This window comes from Lagopus leucura, unplaced genomic scaffold (genome assembly GCF_019238085.1).
Source record: "Lagopus leucura isolate 7727_CA_CO unplaced genomic scaffold, USGS_WTPT01 Super-Scaffold_100008, whole genome shotgun sequence".
Taxonomy (NCBI): Eukaryota; Metazoa; Chordata; class Aves; order Galliformes; family Phasianidae; genus Lagopus; species Lagopus leucura.
The window spans coordinates 19620636-19639456 of record NW_024962265.1 but is presented as its reverse complement, the minus strand read 5'-3'; the positions used below and the strand labels follow the sequence as shown (position 1 = coordinate 19639456).

Below are 18821 nucleotides of genomic sequence, written 5' to 3'. Positions count from 1 at the left end.
TACATCATTCTGGACTGCCTTCCAGCAGTGACCAAAGAAAAAGGAAATGTATGTGCATCATTTGGCACTAAATCCCCACAAGTCACTTCAAGCCCTACCTCAACTTCTGACATTTTCATTGATAATGATAGAAATTGAACTAGTGCCTGTAAGTGCATGCTTGGCCCACAAGTTGAGATCTCCTTCCTGCAAAAGCCAATGTTCAGCTGCTGGAGGCTTTCCTGGCATGAAGGACAACTGCCTCTGCAAGCAGGGTGAACATACTTTAACTTGTTGGCTTAGGGTAAAATGCTCCAGCATAACAAAGAACATGACTGGTCTTTATAAACCAAAGCAAAGTCCCTGCTTGATAAATATCCAAGTAATTTTTTTGCTAAAAGCAGCACATGTTCTAGCTGATTTGAGGTCTAGGTCAATTCTGCATCTCCAAAAGCACAGCCGCTTTGAGCTGTGGGCTTTGCATTTCTCACACACTGTCCAGAACGTCAGCAGACCACGCAAAGCCACCCGGTCACAGGATTCAGCTCCTGTGAGAACTTTCTGTTCTCCTCAGCATGTGGTACCAGGCAGGGAGTGCAGAATTCAGCTCTTAAAAAATGGGAACAAATGATTTTCCCTAACAACTATTTTCCCCTCAATCTTTTCAACAGGAGCTTTTAGTAAAATCAGCGAGAGTAATGTATATTGACATCTGGCTTTATAACTCTTCTTTTTTTTTTCAGTCATTGGATGTGAAAAGTATCCCAATGAAAGTCATAACGACTGTACTCTTTCACTGCGACTTGCAGAAATTGTTGGTTGCATGCAGTCCTTGCCTGAGCTTTCAGACCTAAGCAGTTCAGAGAAACCTGTATGTTAGATTTGGAGGGGAAAAAAAAAACCTCCCATCACAGTTCAATTATTTTATTTGTCCACTTGGCATTGTTTTTATGGTTCATTTGTTGTATGCTTTAATATTTTAATGGTCGTTAGTGTATTATAGGGAGGCGCCAGGAGCACTGCTACAAATAGGAGCTATAAAGTAAAATACAGCATTATTTATTATTTTGATGTCAGTCTGCCTAAATAACTGTGGTATTCATGATACTCACAGTAGTCTGAAGAAGAATGACAAATAATACTGCCAGTAGCTGCTGTGAGAGTGTGCTCCAATTTTCCATATTCGAAATAAAAAAGCTCTACAGCTTTTATATAAAGCCCTATGTGAAAAACAAATCAGAAGTAATTACAAGCCAGTGTGTCAAGGAGATAAACAATCTATATTTTATGAGAGTGTGAAAACTAGACAGTTCATGGCATGGGTTTTGCACTGCAAAAAGCTCAGCCCTGCATACTGAAGGACCAGTGCACCTGCTCAACATCTGGACCGTTCAGAAGTGAGATGCTTATTATCTTAAAGCAGGAGGGAGGTAGAAATTCTTAGCCTTTGGAAGTCATTAGGTCTTCTAACACCAATGAACACAAATAGCCACTTCCAGAAGTCCATTCACCCTTCAGACTTATGGAGCATGATGCAAACATCCATGCAAGTGGGAATGCAAGTGTCTATCCTTGAGGACTTCAAATAGGCAGTTAGGACAAATCCTATGTTATTGCTCTGGGCAAGATCACCAAACTTTTCATGGATAAAAGCTGATTAATCCATGGCTAAAACATCCAAATGAATGTTGCAGTATCCAAACATGGTTTACTGTCAGGTCTCCCCATGGCATTCAGCTGAGTTCTTTAAAGATCTCCCACTGGTTCTGGTCTCTGACATCACCACATATCTGTCTTTTTTTGTAAATTTATCCTCATAATGCACCAGCATGTTCCAAAAGAAAAAATGAGGCTGTAGTGGCTGCCTGCATTATACTTAATAGCCTGGTGGTTAGAGTACTCAGCTGGGAGCAACTAACCATTGAGTTATGGAGTTTTTGGACATGAAAGTCTCTCCTGCTGAATCTGTTTGTGTTTTCATAAACAATTAAGCTTCCATTGGACCTGCCTGAGAGTAATTCACTCCATAGTCCACTATTCAGCAAGGAACAGGGATAGGTAAGTTCAAATAGTTGCTGAAATGAATATTTAATGAATTCTAGCATAGATTAAATAAAATGTTCCCATTGTGAAAGCTTGTCAGCAGTGAATAGACAGCATCTGGCAACAGCAGTGTTAACTCCCATACAGCTGCTCAGAGGGAGAAGAGCAGGAAGCAGCTTTCAAACAGGGCTGCTCTGAACACAGTTTTGAGATGAGACCTCCCCAGGGAAGCCCCTGCATGAGAAGACTGGCAGGACAAGACCCACTGCAGCAGAAAGAAAATCACAGGGCTGGAAGTGTGGGACAGCTAAACCACACAGAGTGCTCTGCAGTCCCCATGAAGGAATGCAACTCTAAATTTTACTGTTAGGCAATTGCACCTGTTTCTGTGGGGACAAGAGTCCTGTTGTCCCATCTCCTTAACTATATTTGATGCCCTGCTCCAAATCCAAAAGGAAGAACTTACGAACAGCTTACGAGCGCTGTGCGTCACAAGGAAGTGCTCTGTGCAGTGATACAAACAGGGGCACTACTACTAAATTGCTGGTACCCAAGAGAGACATTTCAAACCTGTTTTGTTTTTTTTTTTTTAATTTTAAATTGTAAAATATCCAAAATAGAATTAAAATATTTCATTCCAAATGGATCATGTTATCATTGAACACAAAACAAGGCATTCTGGAGGAGCCTTCATAAAAATAAAAAATCAAGAAGCCCCCAAATCCCAACTGAACATGATCATTTCAGTTCAGATTAAAATGAATGATTATTTTTCAATTCAGCTGTCAAACTGACTAATTATTTGCACAGTCCTGCTCACAGTATGGCCTCCATGCTTTAGTTACATTAAAAAACAACTCAAAAAGATAAAAAATTACAAGTGTGAAAGGTACAAAAAGCTCTCTTGGCTCCTGATCTGCTCCTGGTAAACCAACGAGGAAGACATTTGATGCCCAGCTACCAGATGCTGCACTGTTACTAAGGTTCTTCATCAAACTACATGGAAGCAATCAAACTTTCAATGGAATTAGCATGAAAAAATGAACAAGGAAAAGAAACAAAAGCAGGGCTCCTGTGCCACTAAGAAAAAAATGGAATAAGCATCAGCTGATGATCTTTTTCAAAATTGATTCTTCTCAAGCATTTAAGAAAAAAAATCCACTCATCTAAAGTAGATCACATATTTGCATGCACCTGTCTTAAATTTTCTTCTATTCTACACTGCATAATTTCATGTTTTGTTTTAATAACAACAGGCATTCGTTTTTCCTAATCACCCAAGTACAGATTGCAGAGATGAGTTTTAACAATTTTTGTTTTACTGGGCAATGATCCAAATGGTTTTTGCCTGATTTTCAGACTCTTTCTTAGAATATCACGGTTTCATGGAGGGAATATCCAGCTTTTGATTGCGGTCAGGCAGGTTTCATCACTTGCTCCAGAGACTGATGACTTGCATATTCAGATCATACAGAGTCAGATAATCCCCTTTCATAGCAAAACCCAGGGGAGGGAGCTGTGTAAGAGGATACAAGGAATCCCTCGTTAAGAACTCGCTGTAGGAGGTATGCCCCCAGCCCTCATTCTATATCTGATTAGTGAGGAGCCTTTATATTCACAAAATCCCTTGAGGCACCTGGAGCAGAGGCTGGGGACCCTGCACATCAGCCCCCAGGGACACCCAGGCACCCATGGCTAGCTGCGCTCAGGCTGAGGATTTGGTTCTGCCTGACTTGCCAAGGTCGCAGAGCTCTGCGGTGCAGCAAGATACAGGACGTAAGGCTTCAGCAGGCAGTAATGCACAGCGAGGGCAGTCTGTCACACTCAGACAAAGCTCTGCAAAGCAGACAAAGCCATTGAGCCAAGAGATTATTTGACTCATCTCAGAAATACTCTGTTTTCCTCAGCTTTTGACATCTTTACTCTCATTTTCTCCTGGACATCAGAAACAAAAGTGATTTGATCTTATGCAAAGAGGCAATAAAACAGGTAGAACTTGAACTGTGAATCTTCATTCCTGTATCACAAGTCCTTTGCTATCCACCCTAAAAATAGAAATAAGAGGGGGGGGGGGGGGGGGGGAATAGAAAAACACAATCTTTGAAACTTGGCAGGAACGGCAGGAAATCATACCTTGAGTCACAGGGCACTCTTAGCATCTGTTCCAAGTGTGCATTTTTCATACTCCTGTATTCAGCACAGCTACTCTTGTTCATATTTCCATCCCTGGGACTACCTTTGCAACATTATTCTTTCTCTGTGGCGCATCTTGTCCCAAATACCTTATATATCCAGTTTCCAAAATGCTGTCCAGCTGTTACTGGAGGTGTCCCCTAGTTCACAGATGATGAGTTTTTGCTTTTCAGAAGATGTTTGGCAAGATGGTTTCCATTAAAACCATCTTGAAACAACAGCTCCAAGTGCATTAAGATTTTACAACTGAAATTGTTTGACATGCAGAAAAAGAATGAAGCAGTGGTTAATAAGATGAATGTTTACATTTAAGCTTTCAAAGGGCATCATCAAATCTGGTCCAACAAAGAAGACATAAACAGATTTTTCTTTCTCTCCTTTTTCATGCTTTCTAGTAGCTTTTACTTTCATTACAAATGCTTCAGTTCTGCCTGAACTGAACACAAGGAGAATCAGCCCTTTAATCCTCAGGACAATACATATTTTCTTCACACTTTAGCAAGTAAATATAGCAGCTGGTAACTTTTAAATCCTGTTCTTTGTTACACAAAACCATGGAATTTAGAAGTGGAAAACACTGACCACTTCACCTAGATCACTTTCCTGCTGTTACAAAAAAACATATCTTCATAACCTGTCCAGTGCAATTTTCAGAAATCCAGGCAATGGGAATTCTGACATTTCTCCTATCCTACACAACCAAATTAATCTTTAGATTAATACAACAATATTTCTTGCAATATTTTTTCTAATACTCACATAAATGTTCCCCCTGGAAACAATAGTGTAGTATACATGTATGTACTCTGCTAATTGCTCTTTAAGTCGAATTTGGGGTGTTATTTTCATAGTTAGTCCATATTAGAAAGAATGAGCTACAGCAGCTTGCCTGTGGATATCAGACAGCCAGCTCATTCAAGATCACTCCTGTCCTGTGGAAACAAACCACTTCTCTTCCAAATAAACACATCCAGAACTCCTTGTAGGCTGACACCAAAAGAGCATCACCATGGTCATTTCTGAAAACATCACAAAGTAATAGAGGAGCAACATCTGCCTTTCCTGCACACGAGACCAAATCTGTTAGTGGCAAAGGAAACCAACTAACAGTAAAACCAACAGGATATTATATCTCTCTGGATAAATCCAGCTTTACAGCTGCATCATCCACTGGCTTCCCTGGAATGCATTGCTTTCCTGGGAATTCCTTCTCCTTTAAGTAAGTCTAAGTGACACAAAAATCACTCTTATTTCTCTTTTGAGTAAGTAAAACTGAAGAAAGAGGGCCTAGATGGCAACAGAAGAATTTAGTCACTTATGCACATCTGCTGTTCTTTGCCTGAATCAGACTGCAAGCAGTCTTCTGCAGTCTTGGGATTCCCAGCCCTCTGCACTTTCCATTCGCTGTACGACACCAGCCCTGGTAGGTCATCTCTTCGTGCAGAACATGTTCTTATGTCCCAGACAACACTGCAATGAGAATAACCTCTAGGAGTTTTTATGTTACTCCAAATGATTACTGAGTTTCTCATCTAATTTATCAAGATAAATTCTCTTCCCCTAAACCACTCTCTTCAAAGGTTGTTTGGATAAGGGAGTTCATAGACAATGGTAATATAATAACATAGAAAATGTAAATGTGCTAAAACATACACACAGCCCTTACAGATCTCCTCTTTTCCACTAACAGCCAACGTGTACTGCCTTCTATGAAGACTGCTCCAAAAGTAATGCCTCCTACTTTATTATGTTGGCCCACAAAGTCAGAGGGGAATGCTGGTGGTATGACAGTATTAGTTCAACCTTCCCACCAACATCCTGTTATATTTTGCTGCCATGTGATAGATGGCAGCAGAGGGGCAATCTGACAAAATGGCATCTGATGCATATGAAGCAAAGATGTGTCACTGAATTACTCCATACAGAAAATACTGCACTCACTGACATTCATCACTGCTTGCTGAACATTTATGAAGACCAAACAGTGGATATAAATACAGTGAGATAATGGGCAGTGGGTTTCAGCTGTGCCAACAGCAACCTGAAAGACAAGCCACATTCTGGACAGCCATGCACGTCTGTCACACCATAAAATGAAGAGCATCCTGATCTGTTCATCCATGGATTACAACCACAGAACTGTGTTCAGAGCTGAATATTGACTTCAATGTGTTGGAAACGATGGTGGCAATGCTGGAATATCCTGAAGTTTGCACCAGGTAGATCCCATGAATGCTAACACAGGAATAGAAAGAGCACCATAAGCAAGTTTGTCAGGACTTACTGAACCAATAAGAGGCTGAAGGCAACAGTTATCTGGATCACATCATTACCAGTGATGAGATGTGGTATCACCACTACGAGCCAGAGTCAAAACAGCAGTCCAAGTGATCAAAGAAAAAGTTCAAGACACAGCTCTCAATGGGAAAAGTATTTGCACGGTCTGTTGGGATAGGAAAGAGGCATTGGGATAGGAAAGAGGTGATCCTTCCTGATTTCCTGAATCAACAAGCCATCAACTTTGACCACTACATCGCAACACTGACTAAGCAGAAGGCTCAAAGCTCCTGTGTCAGATCAGAATAGAAGACAATCTCTCTCTTGCAACATGATAACACCATACCAGCCTGAAGACCGTGGAGAACATCGCCAGTCTTGGCTGGATTGTCCTACCACAGCACCGTGTAATAGGGATTTGATGCTTCCTGACTTCTATCTGTTTAGATGAAAGATGGACTGCGTGGGCAACATCTTCCTAGCAATCATGCTGTCACAGCAGCTGTGAAACAATGGATCACCTCCACTGGTACGGATTTTTACAAGGGTGACATGCAGGCTCCTATTCATTGCTGATGAAAATGCATAGTTAATGATGGTTATGTTGAAAAAGTGTTTTGTAGATGAGAATTTGCTCTATCAAATAGTGATGTTGTGCTCTTTGTATCTGTTGTTGCTTCCATGGAAATATATAGGAGGCACTACTTTTAGAGTGACCTATGTATAATCAGTACTTCTTAACATTTTAGTTCCTTTTCAACTTCACTTAATTATCCTTCCACTCATCAACTGAACAGGCAAGTCTCGAGGCTCTCTGTGGCTCCATGTGTGTTTGTTAAGGCACACCTTTTAGACTGGTGTGTCCTTGTTTAAGTGTAGCCCTCAAGGAACTAAGCTTTTTTTGGAATGGATTTTCTGTGTTTCAGCACTAGTGAGAAAAGCATACTCATGGCACCATGTGGAGTAAGAAGAAGGGTGAGAATGGCTAGCCCTTTCTTTTGCTCTTTTTGGGGGATACATTTTGGAAGCATCCAGCTGAAGAATTACTGCAGAATTCCTAGCCTCTGTGAAATGTTTCTCTGATGAGTAGACTAAGTATTAATTGTGATGACACTTTTTTACTAAGATGCTAATATTTCAAAAATCTTTAAAAACAAACAAAAAAAAAAAAAAACAAAGTAAATTTATCTGAATAAGAGTAAGAATTACTGTAGGGGATCAGTGTTATTATAATGCCATGGAGTTACTGGACAAAATTTTAACCAGTTTGCAAGATCATAATGACACTGTAAATGTGACAAAGCATAAGCAAAGTAAAAAACTAATAAAAATTACTAGGAGCATACTGTGGAATTATATACAAAATGTGGTATAGTCATTTTGCTACTTTTTTCTACTCTGTAAAATCATGTGCATATGTGTATTAGAAGAGATATACAGATTCTGATTCTGCCTCTAGAAATACTTCTTCCACAAAGCTAAATACCATGAGCACCTTGTATGAAAGAACAAAAGCCTAATCTCTAAAAGGGAATTATTCCAACTCATAGAAATTACTTTTACATCTTTCTTAGAGTCCCAAGCTATTAAAGAAACGTAATAGGTAGTAGGTAGACAGCTCCCACAGTCCTTGCTTTACTAACAGAAGCAAGTTATTTCAGAGAAGACTTAGACCCAGGTATCTATCTGAAGTCCCAAACAAGAAATCCCACAGTGGGGTAAAAAAAGGATATCTTTGTCCTTTGAGAGTTCAATCTCTCGAGAAACATGTCCCTTATTTCCTGTTACCCACAAACAGGTCTCACTTAGAGAACCAATTTCCAGCTCTTCCTCCTGCTGACCCAGACACCCTCGTAACTCATTGAAACTGAGTGAGTCAGAGTCCTGTTCATGCAGTGTGTCTGACAAAAACACTGCTTGGAGAACACACAATGAGAAGAGGTTTCTGCATGGTCAAAGTGCAAGCATGGAGCACACAATCCTCTTTTTGCTAAACATGAAAGACGCACTCACACTCACAGAGCTGATTCAGTCTTGCTCTGAAAGCATTTCACACTCTCTATTTAGGACACAGGCAGTCAAGGGCAAGCAGCTTCCTCATTTAAGGCTTGACTTAAATGCTTAATTGTCCTGTCAGAAGAATAGAGGATATAATATCATTCTTTTCTAATCTGAGAGCATATGTAGATCCTAGCCCAGAGGAGCATTTTGCTCTTGGCTATTTAATTTGTTGGAATCGGTGTCTTTCAGTAAGACTTTTGTTTAGATGACTATTTTTCTCTGATAAATGCTGGTAAATACAGGGATGTACATTTAAGAACCATAAACCAGTTTAATCCTAAAAGCACAATGTGCATTAGTGAAAATAATGAGGATGGAAATACACAAAACCACAAGATCTACCAGTTGGCTGTAACACACAATACTGCCTAGTTTCTGTTGACAGTCAGAATGCAAGACTATTCATACTGCACAGCTGACACTGTACTGAAACAATTATCACCAGGGAAAAAAAGCCTTTATTTAGTTCTCATCATGACTAATAAAACTAACATCATTGTACCAACACACTGCAACGGTTCTGATGATCCTTAGCAGTGTCTTGACTTCCCTTCAGCATGACATAGGACCAGAGGAACTCTGTCTTGCCCTAGTATCCACTTGATACATTGCATGCACCCTTCCAGAGCATATTCCTGAGCATGTGAAGACCACCTGCTCTGCTGAGCTTTTAGGACAGTCCTTAGCTGAGCTGTGACTGTGCCAGCCAACAGCCTCTCTGTTTCCAGACTGGCTTCAGAAGTTAACATGGGTCACGGATCATTCTCTTCCAGTAGCTTGCATGCAGACCCATGATTTAGGGAAATGTGAGTTTATTGTACAGAGGTGGATTATTTGTGTGAGCTGGCCTCAGTGCCGGAGAACTGTGCCAGGTACATTTTGTTTACTAGCGAAGATAAAAAGTGTCTCCTAACATGAGATCTTTAATAAAGTCCATTGTAGAATTTGTCTTTATGTGAAAATGTCAGCCCTTGCTGAACTACTCTTCTCCTTATCCTTTCAGTCCTCTCATTTGTAGAACTACAGTTGATATCCATATCAATATAGGCATCACTTAAAAATAACTTGGGGTCTCTGTCACATACAACCAACCTTCATACAGTGGTAACAACTCAGCCATGAAAGGGTGAACTAATTCTCTTAGCATATGCAATTTCTTCCATGTGCTCATGTGAGGGATAAATACATACATAGCCTAAACTGCCTTCAGGGAATTAGAAAGAAAATCAGACCACCGGTCTTCAATAGCTACAATCTCTTGGTAACGTGCTCCTATATGTGGTTAGGGAATGGCATAAAAACCTCAACACTTAAGATAACGTCAGCTTACCCACAGAAATGGGGGAGATATCTCATACCATTTAATAAACATTAATCAACCTTCTAGTTTCTCCTGTGAAATGGTTAAACACAATCAAACCAAAATGACAAAAGAGAAGTTCAACAAGGTCAAGAAATGCTTCTAAAGCCTTGTAGCAAACCAATGACAAATACAGAAAATTACACAGAAAAACAAATTGCTGCTTTGCTCTAACCACTACTTATAGCTTCATCTAGGAATGGGAGAAGACTAAAAATACTAGATCTTTAGAGGAATATTTAAGGAACTAATATACTGTAAATTCCTAAATGAATGCATTAAGTTGCTTTTGTACTCCCTTGCCTCAAGCAGCTTAGCACAAATAAAATTTGATGCTAATCAGTCCTAGCAGTTTTCACAGAATCTGGAAATCTCTTATTTCCTCTGGCTGTAGCTAAAGAATTTCCCAACAATTTCATTATTGATACTCACAAAGTATCTGATGTACATATAATTTTATCTCGGTGTTGACCTGCCATTTGCCTCTTGTCTGAGACACATTTAACACTGCACTGGCAGAAAAATCACAGCTGAATTAAAAGAGTCTTTTCATAATCCAAGTATCTACTACCATGGAAATACACAGAGATATGAAAGCTGTCTCTAATAGAAGATGAGTTGTGAGGGGAAAAAAAAAAAAAGAGGAAATATATACATATAATGATTACAAGGTGTTTTCCAACCAATAACAAGACAAAATGCTCAGGCACTAAACAGATAAGTGCTTGTAAAAAGCAAAAAAAAACACTGTAAAATTAAATGGGATATATTGGCAATGGCTTCCTTTTATAATTAAAAATGATTCAGAAAGTGAAAATATTATCTAGAATAAATGTAAAACAAATCTGTTCCTCTTAAAAGCTGATTTCAAAATGTTTCAGTCTAATTCTCACTACGAACAATTTTTCTTCACACTTCAGTCTTGATTTTCTACTTATGTTTTAACCACAAAAAATCATAACTCATTGCAAATCTCAAATGCTATGCTGCACAAAACACTAATGACAAATGTAGTGTGACACAGTGAACAGAATATGGATCTGTTTTAATCAGTGCAGTACAGTTTTTTATTAATAAATGCCAGACTGTTGGTTAAACTTGAGACTGTTCTTTACTTATTATAAAGTAAATGGTAAAATTCTTCCCATTGTGGAAAGACCAGGCAGCCACATCAAAAAGGCTGATTCCTACAGCTCTCTGAAGACTTTCAAGTCACTGATGTTCAGGAAATGCAAAATTTCCACAGAGTCAGAGTCAAAATCAGGATCTGCATGTATTTCAGACTGCCTCACAAAAGCATGTGCATACTCTCTGAAATCATGTGGTAAAATGTTACTGCACTTTACTCATGTCATATTCCATCCAGTCATTAAATGCACACTATTGCCACAATTAAATATATAGCTCCTAAATTATGAACTTCAGTGAGGTTAGGCTCCACATAATCACAGTCCCCACATTCTGGGAGGCCTGTCTGGGTCTGGATCACAAGGCAATAGGAGCATCTCATGGCATCCAAATGTAAAAAGACCTGCCACCAACCCTGAAAAAGCATCAACCAAGTACAGAACTGCTAGCTGCACAAGGCTGCCAGCCAAGGATATCCACTAAAACCCAGAAGGATACAAGCGAGCAGAACAGCAAATTACAAAAAAATGCTGGGGAAACTGATACCTTTACTTCCAGATTTATTGAAAGAAACTGTGCCTTGCATTTTGGATGGCTGCACATAAAGTAGAAAGAGTAACTCCACAACGTCATTTGTACTATGAGCTTCTGAAGAAGTAAATGTGTATGAAATGTATAAGGCAAATGTGCATGAAGTAAATATTAGTCCCTTCAGACAGCAGCTATTAAAAGGGATTACAGTAGTGCAGAAAGAAGAGAATTAGACCAAAAAGAAGAAAAAAGCACTTTAGAAAAGTGTTTTAGAAAAGAGCAGAAAACATACAGCAAAGCAAAAAGCAAGGCAAGGCGAAAGGCAAGGAAGAGAACAAAACTGTCTATTACCATTTTAGCTTTATATGCACGTACATAAACATACACATAGAAGCTTAAGATCACAATTCATCAAGCATGCTTTCCACTTATCTCAATTCACATGCAAGCCACCGTCCGTCCCTTCACTGCTCCCAGTGTGACATTGGCTAGATGTGTGAAGGTGACAGATGGAGTGCACCGAGGAGTTCAGAAATAGAGTAAAGCTTTTAGATGGTAGAATAAGAAAATACCTCTTTTCTTTCCAACAAATTTTAACCACTGATATGAGTTAGTCAGACAACATTACTGCAAGCAGCTCAGAGGCTCCCAGCGCAAGACAGCTGAGGACACGTGAGAGCAGGTCCTGAGGAGGGCCATAAAAAAGATCAGAGGGCTGGAGCACCTCTCCAAAAAGAGGCTGATATAGTTGAGTCTATTCAATCTGGAGCAGAGAAGGCTCCGGGCAGGCCTCATTGTGGCCTTTTAATGCATAAAAGTAGGTTTATAAGAATGATGGAGAGAGACTTTTTCCTGGGGCTTATAGTAATAGGACAAAGACTAATGGTTTTAAACTGAAGGAAGCTAGATACAGACTGGATATAAAAAAGAAATACTTTTCATGATGAGGGTGGTGAGATATTAGAACAGATTACCCAGAGAAGCTGTGGATATACCATCCCTGGAAGTATTCAAGGTCAGGTTGGCTTTGGCTTTGAGAAACCAGATCTAGTGGAAGATGTCCCAGCCCACAGGAGGGGGTTTGGACAAGATGATTTTTTAAGTTTTTTTCCAATCCAAAGCATTCTGTATTAAGTAAAAGCTGTAAGTATGGGGAACATGAAGTGAGATGAGCTACAGACTCCTGTTTCTCCAAGATGAGTTTTGAAGGTCTGGGACCAGCCCAGTGCTCATACACTTTACATGGATAAGGATATCACTTGGCTGTATCCGAGCACCCTATATGAAGCAAAAAGTTCCATAAGACAAACCCAGGAAGGAGTAAGATGTTATGTTTGAATGATGCAGTCAACAGAAAAGTTGCCTTCGCGCTACTGAGAGCTGGCCAACTGGGACAGGCAGGCCCTCAATAGATTCTGCCAGCCAAACGCAAACCAGTTTGGCAGCAGGACTTCCAAACTGGCAATAATAACAACCAAACATCTACACAGGGGAAAGAGTAGCTCCTGACTCATCAGAAGAAAGAGGAAGGCCTGTGTCTGTCTGTCCTATTTCCAGAGTTACTCCTATGAGAAATGCTAAAGAACTGTTAAGGCCCTGAATGCACCAATAGCAACATCTTCTCTTTCCCAGTTCTGGGTTTGGTTGCAAGTGTTCAAGATCATCTATGACAGAGGGCAAGTATTTGACTCTGAATCAGCCCAGGAAAACAGCTATGTTGTGAGGGAGAGCCTCATAGGGACCTCTATACCTGTTCTTCACTTGACTGCTGCTTCTCAGCTCAGGACCTTTCCCTTGGGTCCCAAGCTGGCGTTGTACCTCGCTGACCATGACCTTGAATTGCTGCTGACACTGACCTCCTCACTAACTTTGAAGCCCATCACTATGAGCTTGTCTCACAGTCATTAGATTGTTGGCTGAACCATGTTACACGGCCAGACCTGTTTTGTTCTCATTCAGATGAGGCTGTGTCTCCAACTTGTGTCAACCCTTTTACCTTGTTGCAAAGTGCTCCTTAGAGGTGTAAAGCCATTAACAGGTGAAATTTAAGCTGTCCAAATTTGGACCTTAATGTTGCAGACCTATCAAGGACAGAAAGTCATCTCCTAAGTAGTGGTGTCTCCTGGATATTCACAAAAGGGTAGAGAAGAATTCAAGATGAGCCATGTGGCCAAAAGAAAGGTTATATAGATCAAGGCCATGTTCGGTAGTGCCCTCCCTCCCCTCTTCTCGTAAAAACACTTAGATAAAAGGACACCATGACTATCAATCAGTTTACACTATCCACCAGATCATCAGCTAAGACTATTGACCTGTATGTTTTATGTTGTAAAATCAATAAAAGAAAGAAAAGGAAAAAAAAAAATGAAAAAGAAAAATAGCAGCATAAAAATCCAAGCTGCTCAGCATGGTATTTCTCAGAGGGCTTTTGTTTGTATATTCTCATTGAGTGATACAATATACTTCTCACAATTTCATCACAGATTAAAATCTAACTGGATACAACGTTCTCAGAAAATAGGTAGTCCTTTACATACAGGAACTTCAGAATAGATATTAAAGCAATGCTGAACCTGAAATTACAGGTTCAGCTTGCTGAAGAGAACTGCTGGACAGAGATACGGATGAATTAATTAATCCTGCATATAATGGAAACAGGCATTTTTGCATGATGGTTATCACTGACAGTAAGAGATTTATACCAGCTGAGTGCCCAACCTTGACTGACATGAACAAGCAGTAAACAGAGATTTCATACCCAGAGCCTTTATGAGCATGTACCAAGGTCTTGGCCCTCCACATCAGAGCAGTTAGGGCTACATCAGCCAACAATTTCAGCCCATGTCTTTGACCTAAATACAACCCAATTTCTGGATTATACTTCTGCATTTCTGGTGAAGGACCTTTCCATTATTAGTGGTTTGTATTGTGCCGCTAAACCAGGGCTTTATACAGAAGCCTTTACTCAGGAGAAAATAGCAGAGCTTCTTCTGAGAGGAAGGTGTAAGAGCAGACTTCAGATGCAGGTCCAAGATGAGATATTAAAGGGTGCCATTTGTCATTTTTTACATTATTAAGAATGTTTGTGCAGGATCTATAATTAAAACTAAAAGAGATGTCTCCTCCTTTTGCCAGCAGCTGTGTTACATCAATTAAATGAGTAAATAAGATCTTTCCCCAGAGGGGATATCACATGACTTTCTATTGATTAAGACTGCAGTAGAACGTTATTTGCAATCTTATTGTATAATGGAAATAAGGAGGTAGCTGTCATGGTTTCAGAAGACAAATTACTGGTATCTTAGGCAATTCATAGGCCTCTTTCCTTCTTGTTGCTCTTAATTCACAGTTAATACATGTCTTACGAGGCTTAGTTTCTTAAATCAGTCCACTATACCGTATTCAGTTCAAATCTGGGAATAAATGTGTGGATTTGCATTATGATTGGTATTAAAGTGACTTTTTCATCTATCATTACTTCAGAGCCATGCATTATTTAAAAGGGTAAAACAATTTCCGAAAAAAAAGACGTGGAATTAAAAATAGTTACCTCCTGCAGCATGCATGATTATTCCTGGGAAGGACAGGCTTCCCCCACTAGGCATGGCTTCAGAGGTGTTCTCCATACAGAACATTTTTAAGACAGCCTCGTTTTGCTTACTTAATTTTCACAAGCAAACAGTGCGGCTGGAACAAGTTCACTACTCTCAAATGTGAAGTGCCTACAGCGAGGGATGAGCCTTGAGACTGATGAATATCCGACCACAACCCAGCAGACGTTTTGCTCCTCTGTTGAGCTGTAAATCATTATGCCCTTCATAGAAGAACCAGAAGGGAGGACAGGAGTCTCCCTTTAGATGACCGAAACACTCTCTGTCAGTTTGAGAAACTTTCAAAACAAGACAATCTTTCCTCACTTTTATTCAAATTTTCAGTCACAGTCAGAGAACCGCAATGCTTTTCAAAATCCCTGACAGCAATATTTAACATTACCAGAACTGTCTTCGCCGAAGTCAAATAAATGGTCTTCAGTGGTTTTGAAGCTGTGGGACATGAGACAAGATTCCTGAATGGAAAGAGTCCATCTGAATAACACTGGGGAGCAGGGCAGTGATAAAGTGATAAATTCAGAGGAAAAGTCATTTTCTGCACAGAGCAAAACTGCACAGTTTACCATAATCTATTTACCAATGCACAGGATTAAAAATTAAATGTCTGCTGCTTGATCTGTTACAGCTAAGATGATTGATTAGAATGTATTCCTCTTTCCATCCAACTTAGGAAGTTTAAAAGTGGCAGCCTTACTTTTTTGTCATTCATAAGAACTGAACTTAATAAGGTATGTGAAGGAAATTAAGAGTATGACAGTAGAACTGTTGTCCAAAAGTAATCTCCCTCAAAGTGATAACAAAGACTGGAAAAAAAAATTATTTCTTAGTGAAAAATATGGAGGGGGTTAAGACTTCAAGGAAGACATCTGTCTAGGCATGCACATCATTAGCACTAGTTTAATACTGGCTTATCTTTCCATTTAGGAAAATTATCTGGTTCTCCTAAAAAAGGATTTGTGTTTAAACCTTATGTTTCATTCTCCTTTACATTTGTAAAATAAATCTCAGCCTAGTCTTGATGAGTATAAACAATCAATGTGAGTAGCAAAAAAACAAAACCACAAGTCCCTAAAGGATTCAAGCCTGCTCTGGTTGCTTAGAACTTTAAAAGAGGCATTTGGAAGCTTAAATTAGCTCTGCAATTGTTGCTTTTGCTTGTTTGTTTGTTTTCTTAGAAAGCAAGTCATTTCAGATTTCAGTCTGTTATTTGAAAGAAAGAACACAGTCTCCTCACACATTTCCTTAAACTTAAAATTGAAAAGAAAAGTAGAAAATATTCCTTACCTTAAAAAGTCTTAAAATATTTGCAACCATAATGGACACGGAACTTGCTGCAGCACCTATCACACCTGATATCTTATCTGGCTTAGTGAAAATTGGTGGGTCGCCATTAGCACACTTCACGTCTGAACCATCTTTCTCTATCAACGCTTGTACAAATGTTAAGGATTGCTCCAATGCATAAGTGTCCCTGGAACATGTATCAAGGATCCGGACACCTAAGGTGATATTGGCAAGAAGATCGGGGTCTTTATTAATCTGATCAATTGCGTACAGCATTGCCTCTAGTCTGTGGATCCCTTTTTCCTTCTTGAGCTCCCCACAAGGCACCCCTCTATCCCCTTTTGCATGGACGGGGAACAGTCCTCCCAAGATGATGTCCCCATCCAGTCGGATGGAGTGGGCATATTCCTGGCCATAAGTTCTTTGCATCAGGGTGAGCATCCAGCAGAATTTGGCTGTTAACAGGAAGAAACAATGGCAGGAAACTAATCGTTTTCCTTCGTATACCATTTTCTCTGAAGATGTTGTTGCTATCCAGTTTCCAGATTTTCTTCTTGCTAAAGATTGAGGTTGACCATTTGAAACTGCACTTTCTGGAGGCTACCATCAGTGCCCAGTAAGTGATATAGAACCATACGGAGGGTAGAAAAACGATCTCAGCAGAACTACATAAAATGTGCTTCACAAAAGGTGTCCACTGATGTCATCGGCTGATCGGCTTTTCAGAGAGGTGGTTTTCAATTGCTCCTAATTGATGGTGAAGCACAGGGTAGTATTTCTGGTCCTGATGCTGTGAGGAAGTCAGTAACTCACGTCCTTCTATTTTGCCCTGCAGCTGAGGTGCTTCTGGGGAAAAAAAAGAGTGAAAAATACCATTTAGTTCAGCAGTTTTAAACCTGTCACGCGGTGTATTTACTTTTGCAAAAGAGTTACTTTGCCTATGTTTTACTTTTGGTGCTATGTAAGAGAGTAATTCTTGGCCTTCTGTGAATTTGAACACCTGGTGCACTGTACTACCAGCCAAGAAATTGATGATTCCAGCAGAGCAAAAGCCAAATCAGGGCAACTCCACTTAGCTTGATTTTCACAGTCTGACCCGTAATTCCTATTTACCTTTGCACTGTGTGACATCCAAAACCAGGTCTGATCTGTAACATGTATTTTCTGTTTTGCTGTATCATTCTGTTCCAGCCCGCAGAAGTGCAATAGCTCCTAACACTTGCACTTGCTGAGAGGCTCCGTGTGTGACAATGGAGTAATCAGAGCTCCTGAATTCAAGTGTGCTCTTGAGCCGCTGCAGTAAGAGCACGTTCAATTCATTTAGATATAAAACTGATTATTTTTCCAGTGGAATTCACTCTTTTCTGGGTTCACTATATATATAAAATGTCCACCAGATCATTTCAAAAACTGTATTACTTTTTTGAAAAGGTAGCCGGTTTCCTAAGCGAAAAGAGCACAGCATGTTCTGCTGGGAAAACAGCTGAACATCCAACATTCCTTTTCTGACATTTTACTTGATCTGAGGTCCAACATTAACAAGGTCTCTGTTCTCTGCCTGCATTTGGACCACGAAAAATAACAAGAATGATGTGCCCCCACTGACATCTGGAAAAGTCCCACTGATTTTAATGAGGCCAGGAATTCATCCTAAGTATCTGAATGCCTGTTATAAAAATCTCCAAATGGTCAACTCCCAAGTTAGTGGCATTTATTTATTTTAACATTTAACAAAACTGCACATGCTTGAGTAATTTTTTAGATCTCTGAGCAGAGAGAGAGAATTTCACCTAAAATTAGATATGCACACTCTGGGCAGCTGCACCTGAATCCATCTCTCCGGGCACCTATTAGAGACTCCAGAGAGCAGAGGACATTCTATGATGCTCACCTGAACATTCTTTTTTAATAAATAAATGAATAAAAAACACCTCTTTAATTTCTGATGAAATGAATCACACTGAACTCTGTAGGTATGTACGTAATCCCAAGTGATTTGATGGTTCCCACCAAAATATCACTGAATTAGAAGAGAATTGATCCATCCATACCATTTCTCAGAGACATTTTAAATTCTTTTCCACCAGTTGTTTATATATTTTGTGGTAGCAAAACCTAAAATGTGATTCTATAAGGCTTGAAACTGATCATCTTCAATTTATTTTTTTTCCCCAAAAACAATAATACTGAGCTCACATTTTAAAACAGTTTGAAGACCTGAGAAAAATATTCACCATGGGAAGCCTTCCATTTAATGAAAACGTATCTCACTGTGATCTGGTAGCAGGGCAGTGACTTGAAAATGAAACTTTTTTAATTGGTGTGAATAAAATCATTGCAGTTGGGAACAGCAG

At 39.6% G+C, this 18821-nt stretch overlaps 1 protein-coding gene across 1 annotated transcript in view; it reads right to left on the bottom strand.

Annotated features, from left to right (window-relative positions):
* Nucleotides 1-16977, bottom strand: part of GRM8 (glutamate metabotropic receptor 8) — a 317845-nt gene extending 300868 nt beyond the window's left edge. The window contains exon 1 of the mRNA XM_042872520.1: nt 16468-16977. Within this exon, the coding sequence (XP_042728454.1) occupies nt 16468-16977 (510 nt within the window). The remainder of the gene's footprint in view (nt 1-16467) is intronic.
* Between the last annotated feature and the right edge of the window lie 1844 nt (nt 16978-18821).